At 45.2% G+C, this 15849-nt stretch overlaps 1 protein-coding gene across 1 annotated transcript in view; it reads left to right on the top strand.

The window, feature by feature from the left end:
• Positions 1-14649, top strand: part of Ralbp1 (ralA binding protein 1) — a 39417-nt gene extending 24768 nt beyond the window's left edge. Inside the window, exons 3-10 of the mRNA XM_050153490.1 lie at positions 2483-2926; positions 4584-4933; positions 6221-6382; positions 7419-7550; positions 10106-10213; positions 11425-11546; positions 11761-11884; positions 14108-14649. Of these exons, the coding sequence (XP_050009447.1) occupies positions 2483-2926; positions 4584-4933; positions 6221-6382; positions 7419-7550; positions 10106-10213; positions 11425-11546; positions 11761-11884; positions 14108-14353 (1688 nt within the window). The 3' untranslated portion in view covers positions 14354-14649. The remainder of the gene's footprint in view (positions 1-2482; positions 2927-4583; positions 4934-6220; positions 6383-7418; positions 7551-10105; positions 10214-11424; positions 11547-11760; positions 11885-14107) is intronic.
• The last annotated feature ends 1200 nt before the right edge of the window (positions 14650-15849 follow it).

The raw sequence follows: 15849 nt of genomic DNA, 5'->3' as shown, positions 1-15849 counted from the left end.
TTCAATTCCCAGCAACCACATGGTGGCTCACAACCATCTGTAAAGAGGTCTGGCCCCCTCTTCTGGCCTTCAGGCATACACACAGACAGAATATTGTATACATAATAAATAAATATTGAAAAAAAAAGGATTAGTACAAAATTCCAAGAAGTTTTCATGCAGTAACTACATTTCTTAAGTGTAATTAGTTAAGCTAGAAGTTTGTGATTAATTGTAGAAAAATGCAGCAGTGCTGTTGTATTTTTAAGCCCTTCAGCTTCTTTCCCCAGCAGCTGGGCACACAGCATAGGTAACTATAGTAAACCTGCGGGCCTGGGAGGAAGGCAAAAGTACTTGATTGCATTAGTGTCTAGCTAGCTGAGTTAAAAGGAATTTCTTTGGAGATGGACCTTCTAGCTCTAGTGGGGTACCTGCCAGCACCCAGGTGAGAGGGAATTTCTTTGTCTGGGGCTGGTTTAGCAACTCAAGCCTTTTCCCTGTATTTCTAGAGGTGAAGGCATAAACAGTTAATTTCCTGGGTTATGATCTTACATTAACTGAAACCAAGGTGAAGGGGAAATACAGAATATTAGTAGCTTGTTAGGTTAGAGCAAAGACCAGTAGATTATACCTTCCTGAGTCTGCTGCTGGAGAATTCTGGGCCACCCAGACAGACCTGTTTATCAGTGAGAGCAGACTGCTCAGTGCCTCCTGCTTGGGGCTCCTTTCTTGTCAGTGAGTCCTGTCAATAAGGGTAATTGTGGGAGTTTAGCTTCATGTAGATTTGACTTTGAGAATAAAGGTTTGGCTGAGTGAATGTTCACACCAGGGCACCATAGTGTGGGAGAAAGTATACAGTTATAAGAAATAAGTTATCTCAACGAATGATTTATACACTGCTGGGGTATTTTGGGATGAATCCCATTATGGATGAGAGAAACATGATTTCACAAGATTTCTACAGAATTGACAGTGACTATCCAAAAGACAGGTATTCCCGAAGCTCTGTCTAGTGGTCTGTCAGCTGTACTTTGACTGTATAATACTTGTGGGCTCACATCGCCAACACACCTAGCTTGGCACGTTTGAGAGATGCTTCTGCTCCACTCAAGTGTTCCATTGTCTTCGGAAATAGTCTAGGCAGAATCTCTCATTTGCCATTTCTGGGTTTATTTGTTTGTTTTGATTTTTTGAGACAGGGTTTCTCTGTAGCTTGGGAGTCTGTCCTGGAACTAGCTCTTGTAGACCAGGCTGGCCTCGAACTCACAGAGATCTGCCTGCTTCTGCCTCCTGAGTGCTATCATCAAAGGTGTGCGCCACCACCGCCCAGCTTGCCCTTAAGATCTTTACCATTCTGGTGAGTAGTGCAAGGTTTGTGGTGTTTGAATTAAAAGGTAACTTGTGAGCTACGTTTATTCTGTGTTAAAGTACCTCGGAAGGTAGTTAGCTACTGGAAAGAAGAATTGGGGCTATTACAAAAGAGCAACAAAGTAGGGCTAGAGTGTAGCTCAGCAGTTCAGAACACTTGCTGCTCCCAGCACCAATAACCTCATAACCATCTGTGACTGTGGATCCGGGGTACCTGATGCCCTCTTCTGACTTCCATGGGCACATGTAGCACACACTGATGTAGACACACACATAAAATAATAGTATGAGAAAATTTGCCCCAAGCGTTGTAGCGCATGCCTTTAATACTAGCGCTCAAAGGTAGAAGCAGGTAGATCTGAGTTGGAGGCCAGCCTGGTCTACAGAGTGAGTTACAGGACAGTCAGAGCTGTATCGCGTATAAAGAAAAGGCCAGGTACAGTGGTACATGCCTGTAGTTGAGCTATTCTGGAGGCCGATGCAGGAGCATTGTCTGTGCCTAGTTTAAGGCAGCCTAAGTAACAGTGAAACTCCATCCTAAAAACAAACAAAAAGAAAAGCAAACTGGCAATTCTGAATTGGTATTAAGACAATTAGTGTCTTTGTCAAAATGCAAAAATTACTTGTAATGTGGCAGCCAAATTGAGGGAATAATTGCATTTGGCGTTCAGTTTAAAGGAGTTTGTAGTCCCTGCACTCGTTTTTTTCCAGAAAGGCTAGTAATGGGAGGAGAGCAGAGGTGGCAGGAGTAGTTGTGGAGCTGTGCCTCACGAATGCCCGTTAGAGGACGAACAGTCGCCGAGCAGCAGCAGCACCCGCTCTGCCCTGTAGGCTTCATCTCGTTAGTCTTCTGTTCAGTGTTCGTGTGTGTTCATACTTGTTTGCAGAACTCTGCATACATTCACTGTGAAATATAAAACTTCCCCTCAACATCGGCATTGCAAGGATAGCTGCTGTCTGTTGCCCTCTTGTGGTCATTAGATGTCAACACACCATTGCTCTTTGGCTGGTTTTCTGGAGACCCCAGAGGTTGAAAGCTGTATAGCTTCTGCCAGGTGGAATCTTTTTTTGTTTAAGAAGCATGTGGACAGTTTGACATTAAAAATGTAATTTATACCTAGCATTTCTTTGGCAGCTGAAGGCTATGCTGCCTTCCAGGAAGATAGCTCTGGAGATGAAGCCGAAAGTCCATCCAAGATGAAGAGGTCCAAGGGAATCCATGTGTTCAAGAAGCCCAGCTTCTCTAAAAAGAAGGAGAAGGATTTTAAAATCAAAGAAAAACCCAAAGAAGAAAAGCATAAAGAAGAAAAGCACAAAGAAAAGAAATCTAAAGACTTGACAGCAGCTGATGTTGTAAAACAGTGGAAGGAAAAGAAGAAAAAGAAAAAGCCAATTCAGGAGCCAGAGGTACCTCAGGTTGACGTTCCGAGTCTCCGACCCATTTTTGGTGTTCCCTTGGCTGACGCGGTAGAGAGGACCATGATGTACGATGGTGTGCGCTTGCCAGCCGTCTTCCGTGAGTGCATAGATTACATGGAGAAGCACGGCATGAAGTGCGAAGGCATCTACAGAGTTTCAGGTATCGGGGACATGCATGTTGCTTGATGGTTTTCAAAAATTAGCTTCTCTTTATTTCCTCAAGGAAGGAAAGACTATTGTGAGGAACACTTTGGCTTGGATCTAAACCTTTCTCACGCCCTTGGTCCTTGCACCGCGTTTGATTTTCCATTAGGATTTACTCCTAAGTTATTCACAGCTGCAGCTGGGCAGAGTGAATCACCTCTCAGGATGCTGTGCCAAGCCTAGGCTCGCCTCTCTAAGTCTCGGCCCAGTGGTGGGGAGTCTGAGGTTGGTGTGAAGGAAGCTTCTCAGCCAAGATGAATGACTAATGACATGGCCGTGTTATGTGTTTCCTTAGCCTGACTAAAGACGCCAAGTGCTGTTTGCTAAGTAGCTGGGCCCCAAATGTGTATAATCTGCCAGGTAGAGCTATTGCAGCTGTCTCCAAGACTGACCCGTTCATCTACATAGTTTATGCAAACCATTGTAGTGCATACTTGGCCAGAATGTGTTTCATATTAGATATCTAAAATCAAATTATTTAGCAGTACAAAGATTTCTTTCTTCAAAAGCAGCATGAATTTTGTGTTGCCATGGTGTTCAGGTCCCAGGCTGAGCAATGTCTGTGCATCAGTCATTATGCTCCCCAGGGGGCTGTTGGGATGAAGCCTCCGACCACACATCCCTTCATGGGGTGGGAGGTAAGTCTATTGCATTCAGAACAGAGAGAAAGAGTAAGCAAAGTTTCCACTTAATTGGTTCATATCCTTTCCAGGAGATAGATTTGATACTTGGAATAAGGGTTCTGTGACTCAGTAGATAAATGCTGCATTGCTACTATTTTATACAAAGTAAAACAGTGCATTTTTGTATAATTTCTTACTTCCTTATAAAATTAAACACAAACTTGCAAATTTGATTTTTAAGCGTTTATTATATATTGAAAAGTTTTGAAGGTTTAAACAGTGTTAGAAACTATTTCCTATATGATCTTGATAAGCATGAAGACAATTTTGGGGGGGATAAAAGTTTCTCTGAAATTTTCTGTAACTTTGCTCAAAGAATTCTTTTGTTTCTGACCTGTCTTTGATATTTGCAGTGAGTCTGATAAACTAGGAAACTTTGTCTCTTATTTACAAAGTGACAGCTCGTCTACTGCCCTGTGGATAAGCTACTTGTGTGTGGGAGTTTCTTTTTACATTGTCTGTCTTGTGAGGAGTTAGATAGTTGCCTTTTATTTGTGCAGTGTATATGCTTGGTTTATAGTTTCATTTCCCCCTGAATTTTTATCTAATTGCCATTATATTTAATTTTTCTGGATTAAGCATATTTTCTTAGTATACTATGACTTCTGGGACTATTCAGTTTTTCATTGTGATTTTATGTGCTTATGTTTGTAGAGGAGTTGTATGGCTCACATGCAGTACTAGTTCCCATCAGGAGGGCTCTTATTTAGTTCTGAGCAGGGTCTTGCTCTGTAGCCCAGACTGGCCTTGAACTTGCAGCTGTCCTCTTGCCTCAGCCTCCAAGTAGTGAGATTACCGGTGTGAGTCACCACACCTGGCTCCAGAGGTGGTTCCTGGAAGTTTCTGTGTCTCTGCAGCAGGCGTATACAGGGGTGGAGAAAGCATGTCTGATTTCTGGTATTCTTTCTCTTTTAAATTTAATGTTTTAAGGAATCAAATCAAAGGTAGATGAACTAAAAGCGGCCTATGACCGAGAGGAGTCTCCAAACTTGGAAGAATATGAGCCTAACACTGTAGCCAGTTTGCTGAAGCAGTATTTGCGAGACCTTCCAGAGAATTTGCTTACCAAAGAGCTTATGCCCCGATTTGAAGAGGCTTGTGGGAGGACCACGGAGATGGAGAAGGTACAGGAATTCCAGCGCTTGCTCCAGGAACTGCCAGAATGTAACCACCTTCTGATTTCCTGGCTCATTGTGCACATGGACCACGTCATTGCGAAGGAGCTAGAGACGAAAATGAATATCCAGAACATCTCCATAGTACTTAGCCCGACCGTCCAGGTATGGGTCCTGTCTGCACGCCCCTTTGGGTGTCGACACTGGGAAATTTGGGAGCAGTCTGTTGCCAGAGTGTCTGTGAAACATTGACTCCAAGAAGGCGAATGATGGGTAACATAACATACCTGGCATTCTTTTCTGTTCGTATGTAGGAATTGCATGTGTGTGGCTGCACATGTAGGTGTATGCATATTTATGTGGAGGTCATAGGACAAACTCAAGTATTGTTCCTTAGATACTAACCATCCACCTTTTCCCCCTCCTTTAGACAGTGTCTCTCACTGGCCTAAACTGACAAATAGGCTAAGCTGGCTGGCCAGCAAACTGCAGGGACCCTCCTGTCCCTGCCTCCCCAGCACTGGATTGCAAGTGCGTACAGTCATGCCTATGTGAACTGGGGAGATGGAGCTCAGGTCCTCCTGCCTGCACCATAGGTGCTTTAGTGACTAAGCTGTCCTCCTAGCCTCCTGTTCCCTCACCACTGCTCAGTGATGCTGTCCAAGACTGTGTTTGCATTTGTAGTAAATGATACCTTATTGCGTCAAAGGAAAAGAGATAGTAGGTCTAAATTTTGTTTTGTTTTCGTGTTTTGAGACGGGGTTTCTCTGGGTAAATCTGGCTGGTCTCAAACTCAAAGATCTACCTGCCACTGCCTCCTGAATGCTGGGATTAAAGGCGTGCACCAACATTGCCTGGGAAACAAACTGTTTATTAAATTTCTTAAATATCAGTTTTGTTAGCCTGGGTTTCAGAGTTTGGTCAATACTACATTGTTACTCATTGCCATAGCATGGGTGCTTATACCACAGAAGCTCTAGGGGAATTTTAAGAGAAAGTTTGAACCAGGAAAACACTTGTCTCCATTGTTTAGCCATCCTGCAGTCCTGACTTCCTGGTCTGGGAACATCATGGAATGCTGGTGCACGCCCCACGAGACTGCCAGCTCTGTACACCTGCAGGTGCTCCACCACCAGCTGTGTGTGAAAGGTCTCGAATACAGTGGAGAGGACCATTAGGTAGTCAAAGCCAGCTAATGGGTGACAGGAAAGTGCAAATTGGTGGTCATGTGTATTGTATCCTTTCCAGGCTTTTTCCTTATGGTGCTTGAGACATGATTAAGCCAGACTTTCGTATTCTCTTCTTACATTGACCATTCGTTAGTAAAGCCCTTTTGTCTCTGCTGTGGAGTTTCCTTTCCGTGTCCAGGATTAACGGACGCACTGTGACTGGTGCCGATGGAGTAAGAGATCTCCTCAGCGGTTTTATGAACTCTGCACCTATTTTCTACAGATCAGCAACCGTGTCCTGTATGTGCTCTTCACACATGTGCAAGAGCTCTTTGGCACTGTGGTCCTAAAGCAAGTGACAAGACCTCTGCGTTGGTCCAACATGGCTACAATGCCCACACTGCCAGAGACCCAGGCAGGCATCAAGGAAGAGATCAGGAGACAGGTGTGTGTACTTGGCCCCTGCCCTGCTCTGACCCCACCCTCTCCTTGTCTGTCCTTGCCTGCTTCTGTGCTGACCACATGAACTCTAGCTTCCTGAGTAGTGTGGTTCCTGTGTGCCTCCTCCATCTCTTGGTGCAGAGTTCTCTGCAGCCCTGGGGATGGAGCACAGGCCTGATGGAAGCCCTCCGCTCCTCCCTCTGAACTCGGCCCTGTCTTGGGAACATGCTCTTCTTGGCATGTTTTCAGCTGACCCTAGTCACACCACATAAGTAACCGTGGTGGGAATGGCATAGGATTTTAAACTGGAAGAACTGGTTTTAAGCTCCTGCTCTGCTCATTCCTGACGTGCTAATTTTAGGCAAATTGTTCAACATTCGTAGTACACCTTGGTCTTCTCATTTTAAAATGGATGAGCTCCGGAATTAATGTGGGGGATAATACCTGGAAGGAATCACCACAGCCAGGATCTCAAATGTGCTGTTTATCCATCATATTTTATAGCTAAAATACTGGAAAGGGAAGTTTTAGTAATTTGCTTTGTGGCATAATTTCTAGACTATGTAACCAATATTTAGCTCAAAATTTGAACTTTCCCACTATGCTGCTTTGATATAAAGGAAATCCAGTAAATGTGTGTGTGCGCGCGCGTGTGTGTTTGTGTGTAGGTAGGGAGGAGGTGGAGAGACTGAGACGACTTGGTAAGAAATTCAAGACTGAATAAAAAGCTTGCATACATTGTGTTTGCATGAACATGGTCACATGTCTGCTTCTCTGCTGTGTTCTCCTCGTCAGTTGCTGTGAGGAGGAGACAGAAGGAAGTGCATTGGTTGCTGTTGAACTGCTAGAAACACATGAATGAGGGCCGAATTCCTCGGTAAAGCAAATGAAGGGTGGGTTTGCAAGTCAGCGGCAGCCTTGTGGAGAGAATAGTCGGCACTGTTTCCCTCAGAGAGCTGGTTCTCCATCATAGAAGTCGCACGTGCTGCATTTAGACAACAAGACATCAACAGCTTTCCATGTGTCCTTTTGTTTTCTAGGAGTTTCTTTTGAATTGTTTACATCGAGATCTGCAGGGTGGGATAAAGGACTTATCTAAAGAAGAAAGATTATGGGAAGTACAAAGGATTCTGACTGCCCTCAAGAGAAAACTGAGGGAAGCTAAAAGACAAGTGAGTTTACTGCCTTACACCCTGTGTCTCCAAAGGTGCAGAGTGTGGGAGAGTCTTCTGTACACTGCCTTGTAACAGATTGTAACAGACCTTCTCGGACTGCCAGCCCCAAATCGTGACCCAGAGATTTAATATCGTTAGGAATGCTCGGCCTTACCTGAAGCTTGTCCCACTAGCTCTTGTAACTTCATTTCTCCTGTTTCCCATCAGCAGCAGTTTGACTTAGAAATGTTTACCTTTCATTCTGTATGTCCTGCTTCTCTGCTGCCTCTGTCTGTCTGTCTGTCTAGCAGCTGCCTGGCTGATCCCAGGCATTTCGCTCTTTTTCTCCCCCATTCTCTCTTGAGCCTGGATTCCTTCCCCTACTTATTCTCTCCGCCCTGCCAGCCCTGCCTATCCCTCTCCTGCCTAGCTATTGGCCGTTCAGCTCTTTATTAGACCTATCGTACCTCAGGCCAGCACAGTGAGACAAACGGCAGTACATCTTACATAGTAAACAATTACAACATACCGTTACATAGTTAATTAATATTCTGCAACATAAATGTAACACATCTTTACATTGTTATAAGTTATTTCTTTTAAAAGTAATAGGTATATGATTGACAAATTCTCTAGTGGGAAATTTATTCATAAATGTTTCTTGTGCTGTGTTATTCATATTTTAGCTTGGTAGAAATCAAATGTTGCATTAAGTTTAGACATTTTTTTTTAATTTGAATTAAGAAGGTATTTATTTCCTGCCTGGTTTGTGTGTGTAAACAACTCTCTAAGGGTGAGAAGCAGGCTGGGTGTGAGACCTTTGGAGACTTCCGAGAAGTTTGAATTTTGAATAGAAATGCAAGGATGAAGGCCTAGGAGGGTTCCATACAGCAGGGGAGGAACTGCATGCAACTGCTGCTGCATATAGAGTTCACAAGTTACACTTTAAGGTGTGACTTTAAGTCGCACTAGTACTGGACTCAGTTTCCTGGCCGCACCAAAGCTAAAATACACATCCCCAGCAGTTCTTGCAATCTACATGCAGATCCAGCAACAAGATTTAAGCAGCACAATCTACAGAGTCGTTGACTAAAAAAAAAAAAAAAAAGAGAGAGAGAGAGAGAGAGAGAGAGAGAAAGGAGGAGGAAAATGGAGAATTGATTGAGGAATAACATCCAACAAATGCCTTCTAGCCTCTATATACAGGCACCCAAGTCCACAAATGTGCACACATGCACATAGAGAATTCTGGATTGAAACCAGAGGCAGTATAGCAGTTTGAAAAGGATGAATATCTTCTTTTTATTAGCCTGTATTTCTTCCCCTACCATTCCCTCTTCTTGCTTTTTTTTTTTTGCCGCACACCCAGATTTCATTGTGTTGACTTCGCCTTTGGGGGTAAAATGACTTAGAGACAGAAGTAGTGGATTGGTGACTAAAAATAGAAAAATACAGTAGCAATTTAAACCACAATATCATCTGGTCACTTTCTTATAAAAGTAAACATGATTGCTTATTGTGTACCCAGAAATTTGTCCTCTCAGAGAGCAGCAGCCCTTAAGCCTTCAGAGTACCTGTGAAATGTTCATAACAGCAGAGAGCAGCAGAGGACCCCGAGCCTCTGGTGGTTGAGCACATCCGTGCCCTGGCCGTCACTCAGCTACTCACATCAGCACAGTAGACAGAAGCATCTTAGACTATGTGTGCTGCTCGAGAGCCTGCTGACTGATGGAGTCAGCTCATCCGAAACGGAGAGAGACTGTAGGGATAGAAAGCAAGCCTGTAGTTGCTGGGTGTCAGCAGATAGTGGAGCCAAGGGGATGTTTTCTAACAAGGGGTGGCAGCTTCTTGATTGTGTGTGTATGGTAAAATTAGTTAAACCAGGCTTAGAACTGACGGCCCTAGTAGCCCCCTTCAAGGCATCACACGTGGTGCTGAAGTAGTGAGCATATTCATGAGAGCTGAGCATTCTTCATAGTGCGGCCACAGGCTAAGGGGAGCCATGCTATGCTCTCTTCTTACCTTTACATTTGTGGTATTTATTTGTGTGTTAGTGTGCACTTGTGTGTGGACATGCCACAGTGTGCATGTGGACAACCAAGGACAACTTGCAGGAATCAGTGTTCTTTATCATGTGGGTTCCAGGGAGGGGATGAACTCAGGTTGTCAGGCTTCCTGACAGCAAATGTCTTTACCACTGAACTACCTTGCTGTTTCTACTCATATTATAGTCTTGTTTTGGTTTGTTTTTTTTGTTTTTGTTTTTTTTTGAGACAAGATCTTTCTATGCCATCCTGTCCTGGAATTCACTCTGTAGACCAGGCTGGCCTCAAACTCACAGAGATCCTCCTGTCTCTGCCTCCCAAGATCTGGGGTTAAAAGTGTGTGCCACCACCATGCCTGGTTCTACACACATTATTTTCTAAGCCCAGTTAGCAAATGCCCATCCATCCTGTTAGGCGGTGCCCCTGATGACTGCTGGGGTTTTCTTTAATTTTGGTAAGTTAAGAGAGACGTTTGTTGACCGTTTTAGACATGCGCTGAACAGTTAGTTCATTTGTCTGCTTTGACAGGAGTGTGAAACCAAGATTGCACAGGAGATAGCCAGTCTTTCGAAAGAGGACGTTTCCAAAGAAGAAATGAATGAAAATGAGGAAGTTATAAATATCCTCCTTGCCCAGGTAAGCTAAACTCTTTAATTTCATTGGTCATTTTTTTCAAATAAAGTTCAACTATATACTTTTTAAACCAAAATTGTAAAGTGACTCCCAAGGACTTGTGATCTATGGCTCTGCCCTGTGTGGTGTTTGTGTGGAGGAGAAGCAGCCTTCTGTCTAGTTTCTTAGTTTTGTTTAGTCCACAAGTAAGTTTATGTTGTAGGCTTTTTTCTGGATTTACAGGTGTCAGAGAGAACAGGAGAGAATAAAGTTCCACATTATTCTCTTCAAGGTTTTCCGTCTGAGATTTCTTGGAATATTAACTACATATGTATCCCAAGGCAAAGGGGAAATGTCTGTGTTTAAACACGGAGAAGTAATTTTCTTGATAGCTTTTCCGTACTTACTGAATCATGACCATGGTGCCTTCCCTTCCCCCTTCTTTGGAAAGATGCTGAAGCTTTTGTCTCCAGCTCCTCATTCCCGCTGACTGCTTTCCTCAGGCTGGGGCACCCTGGATGTGTGAGGTTAGAGGTTCTCCCCATATGATTATCTGTCAAGCAGATCAGGATGATTAACTTGTCAAGTAGAGTTCTCTCTTTTATCTGGAGGGCGTGGCCAAGTGCAGTGAGGAAGTAAGATCTGTAACTTTCCTTCTCTGGTCTGCCTTCCACTGATGCTGGAACCAGCTACACATCATCTCTTGGGGTCCTTCTTTTCCTAGTGACCGTGAATTCTGAGAGACAGGAAGCCAAAGCAGATGATTTTTATATTGTGCTTTTTATTTGTGTGTATGTGTTGCACACACATGCTCAGGTACCTGCTGAGGCCAGAAGAGGGTGTTGGATCCCCTGAAGCTGGTTCCATATGGTTGTGGGTACCCCAGTGCCAGTGCTGAGGGCTGAACTGGGTTCTCTGTAAGAAGAGCAAGTACTCCTAACTGCTAAGCAATCTGTTTAGCCCCTGGGAATCTGAAGCAGATTTTGACTTTGATCCTTGGTGTTGGAGTGGTAGGCTCATAGGGAGCCTTGCAAAAGGAACACAACAGGTTCTTGCATATACCCTGTTGTGGAGAGTCTAGACGGTCTCTCAAAATAACTGTGTAACCTTTCTTGATTCTGAGGAAATATGTGGTTTTGGTTGAAGTAACTCATGTTCAGCACCAAGCTGGTGGTGACTGGAAAGGGGGCATTGCCTCTACCAGAACTCGGAAAAGTGTTCTGCAATCATTTCAGGAGAATGAGATCTTGACTGAGCAGGAGGAGCTCCTGGCCATGGAGCAGTTTCTGCGACGTCAGATTGCTTCAGAGAAGGAAGAGATTGAGCGCCTCCGAGCTGAGATTGCAGAGATCCAGAGGTAAAGGAGAGCTGTGGGGCTGGAAGTTCCTGCCATGTTGGCTCTCACTGTGAACAGAATTGTTTAAACATGCCTGTAAAGGAACTAGGCTTCTGAAGTAGTCACTTCAAGCTTCTTATCAGGTCTTAAAACAGTGCAGGTAAATTCCTGAGCATGGGCGACCTCAGAGAGCTGGCCACCAAGCCACAGTAGAGTTCCCTTTGTCTCTTCACAGTCGCCAGCAGCACGGCCGGAGTGAGACCGAGGAGTACTCCTCTGAGAGCGAGAGTGAGAGCGAGGATGAGGAGGAGCTGCAGATCATCCTGGAAGACTTACAGAGACAGAACGAAGAGCTAGAAGTGAGTTTGGGTGGACACCAGCCAGAAATCAGTAGTTTCTAAAATGTGCTTGAGACTGCTGCCTATTTTCCCACTGCAGACTCGCAGAGAGGAGTCCAAGGGCCTTCTACCCAGCATGAAATATGTGATCTTGGCTGCTTGAACTGTGGTAGCCTTGACCTTAGTGTACAAATGGACCTTCTCTTGCATGGGCTAGCCCTTCCACTGGCAGAGATGAGGTGCAAGAGGTAAAGTGAGCGACAATTGTCTTGTCCTTGTGCCACAAAGTCGGTGTGACATAAAGCTCTGGGCAGCAGCTGTGCTGGGAAGAGAAGGTTGATTTAAAAGATCTCCTTTCTTATCCGAAATAAAATGTTGTCTTTTGTGGTAGGACCTAGTGAGCAGAGGGACAGCTTGCTTTATTCAGGGTCATCGAACTGCCAAACAAAGCGCAGCCATGCCCATGAGGGGGTCAAGAGTTGCACAGAACCTGGGCCTAGAGACACACATCTATAATCCAGCACTCACAAGGCAGAGGCCGTGAATTTCTAAGTTGGAGGCCAACCTAGTCTACAGAGTTAATTCCAGGACAGTTGGGTTCAAAAAGACAAGAAAAGATCTGAAAACTATCATTTTAGGGGCTGGAAGATGGCTCAGCAGTTGAGAGCCCTGGGTCCTCTTCCAGAGGACCAGGTTCAATTTCTAGCACCCGCATGGCAGCTCACAACAGTCTGTAACTCTAGTCCCAGGGGATCTGATGCTTTCACAGAAATATACGTGCAGGCAAAACACCAATGCACATAAAAGTAAATAAAATTTAAAAATATTTAAGAATTGCCCAGGCCGGGCGGTGGTGGCGCACGCCTTTAATCCCACCACTCGGGAGGCAGAGGCAGGCGGATCTCTGTGAGTTCGAGACCAGCCTGGTCTACAAGAGCTAGTTCCAGGACAGGCTCCAAAGCCACAGAGAAACCCTGTCTCGAAAAACCAAAAAAAAAAAAAAAAAAAAAAAAAAAAAAGAATTGCCCAGGACCTCTGCTCTTCCACTGTCTGTGTGGAGGGTGGGTAGAGTGAGAGGAGGCTGCTGGTGTCAAACACCTGTTGCTGCAGGAGTCCGTCCTGGGAGAGTTGCAGGGATCCAGGGAGGTGGCCCAGCCGGTGAACATGCTGCTCTGCAGCTGAGGATCTGAGGTAGAGGAAGACAGCTCCCTCCTGCAGGACAAGTTGTCCTCTCATCCCCATACGCATGCACCATGTATCCAAGCCTATGAAGTGATCCCAGGACTTAGGAAGGCAGAGGCAGTTGGGACTCCATGAGTCTGAGGCCAGCCTGGTCTACACAGTGAGACCTTGTTTAAAACAAAAACAGGAAAGGAAATAAGCAGAAATGAGATGTGGGTCTTTGGGAAGTCTGCTGTTTAGAAGACAACATTGGCACATTAGTTTGATCTCTTCATTTTACTGAACAGGAAGACATGGCAGAATCCACGTAGCGTTTTATTGTTCAGATTGTGTAGGCCCATCATTCACACAGCTTTCCCATTTGGGGCCAAAGTGGCTGCCCTGAGCCTTGCCATGTATTAGTAGGGGAGGGAAGGGTCCAGGACACCCAGTGTCATGTCGGGGCTTATCCTCGTCTCAACCCATTTGAACAAGGGATGCTGGGAAATACTGAGGACGAAGAGAGGGCTCTGAAGAATGGAGGCAGTTGCCGCAGAAAGAGACTGCCAAGAGCCTGGGATTAGCAAACTGCTGAGTGAGGGAGTGTGCATCATTTAGAAGTGAGCATGGTTTCCTGTAGACTTTTAAGTAGCACATTTTGAATATAGTCATACAGACGGATTTTGATGGAAAAGAGTCGCAGCTCCAATTCCCTCTCCTAATTGTGGCTAAAATTATCTTTGTACTCTCCTTGAAGTCTGTTCAGAAAACAGTGTAAGGAAAAAAAAAAAAAGCCCATTTAAACAATAAAATACTTCCTGGAACTGTTTCTGTTGACACCTTGTTTTCTGGATGTGTTTACTCCTTTGTAACTTGAGGCAGAGTTTATATTCTCCCCCATTCAGAGCTGTATTTATCTGGTCATTTGCATATTCATGTTTGTGTCTTCTGTTGCACCAGCCAGGTTGGCTAAAATAGAAGTAGATCCTTGTGTGGGAGGGCTTGCAGCTTGTGCTCTGCCCCGATTCCCTGTTCTTCTGACCTTGCTTAAGAGGTGACTGCCCTTTTTGTTGTTCCTTAAAGATAAAGAACAACCACCTGAACCAGGCAGTCCATGAGGAGCGGGAGGCCATCATTGAGCTGCGTGTGCAGCTCCGACTGCTCCAGATGCAGCGAGCCAAGTCCGAGCAGCAGTTGCAGGAGGACGAGGAGCCTGAGAGGCGAGGGGCCATAGGCCCACCGCCCTGTGATGGTATCCTCGAGGTCAAAGCAGCTAAGGAGCAGGTGAAGCCCTCCCCCAGCAAAGACCGGAAGGAGACGCCCATCTGAACTGCCTGCTGGGCCCTGTGCGTCTTACTGTAAGCAAGTCAGCGGACTCTGCTGCTGTAGAGGTTCTCAGAGATGCTTCCTCTTGTACACGTCTGACTCCTCGTCAGGCTCAGGTCCTGGGAGGGTGAAGCAGTGGACACACCAGGGGCTTACAGGGAACACATGAGTTTCCAGATAGTGTCAGCTCATTTGAAAATTAATTTTCTTTGTTAAAAATAACGATTTTAACCCTTGAGTGGCTTCTTTTTAAACCAAAAATTGTCTTTCTTTGCTTTTTTTTTTTTTTTTTTAAATCACAGCAGAATCAGGATCTCTTATCAAAGGGTGGGAACCAAACCAGGTCACTTCTGCACCTGCCTTGTGGACGCTTGTGGTCTCGCCAGCCCCACAGGGTCTCTGGCCACTCTTGCTTGTGCCTTCCACACCTTTTGGTGCAGATTGTTCAGTGGGGAGCTGCCTCATATTTTCTGACTGGCCAAAAAGGCTCTCGCTGGGTGTTCCTTCCCTGCCCTGTACCACTTTGCTTTTACAGTTAAAAATCGAGTCCGTCAGTGTGAGTTATCAGGATGGCCTAGTCTGGTGGCAGATAGAAGTTCTATATGCATGGAGCCTGCCACCAGACTTGGCAGTGCAGGCCCAGTCACTCACTGCCAGGGATCAGCAAAGGCCTTTTCACTGAGGTGGTCAGAGGTGACCACCTTGACCCTGAGACATTAACACAAAGGATGCGTCTCAAGCCAGAAACCTTTTACATAACTGACCTTCCAGGAAAACCAGACGATTTCAGTTGCTTGCTTGGGCTGGGATGTGCACACCTCTGCCAGAGTGAGCGAGGTGGATGCTGTTGTACAGAAGCTCTTCCTCATTCACGTCCTCTCCACACTGAGCAGAGGAAGACATGATCCCACCTGATTTTGCTTCTAGATCAGGTGACTGCTCCGAGGTGTCTAGGAGGCCTGACTTTGGGCAGCCAGCCAGATTGGCCCCCTTGGGAGGTCCCCTGAGGCTCTGAAGACAAACTCCACACACTAAAGTGAGAAACCCACACGAGGGCTCTTGTCTCCCCCTCCTAGTTAGTATTTATTTCAGCACCTGTTTAATGCAATTTTTTTTTTTAGCCTCTACCTATTGCACTGTTGTGACTTGTTGGCCATTATTTGATTTTTGTACGGGAAAAAAAGCTTTGTTATAGAAATCAGCATACTATTTTTTTAAATCTGGAGAGAAGATATTATGGTGACTGGAAATATGGTCAGGTGTCAAATATAAATGTATAAACNCTTTTTTTTTTTTTTTTTTAAATCACAGCAGAATCAGGATCTCTTATCAAAGGGTGGGAACCAAACCAGGTCACTTCTGCACCTGCCTTGTGGACGCTTGTGGTCTCGCCAGCCCCACAGGGTCTCTGGCCACTCTTGCTTGTGCCTTCCACACCTTTTGGTGCAGATTGTTCAGTGGGGAGCTGCCTCATATTTTCTGACTGGCCAAAAAGGCTC

The sequence above is a fragment of the Alexandromys fortis genome, unplaced genomic scaffold (genome assembly GCF_014885135.2).
Source record: "Alexandromys fortis isolate MF-2015 unplaced genomic scaffold, M_Fortis_MF-2015_v1.1 scaffold_61, whole genome shotgun sequence".
Taxonomy (NCBI): domain Eukaryota; kingdom Metazoa; phylum Chordata; class Mammalia; order Rodentia; family Cricetidae; genus Alexandromys; species Alexandromys fortis.
Note: the sequence above shows the minus strand (reverse complement) of the source record. Positions and strands in the feature narration are given on the sequence as shown.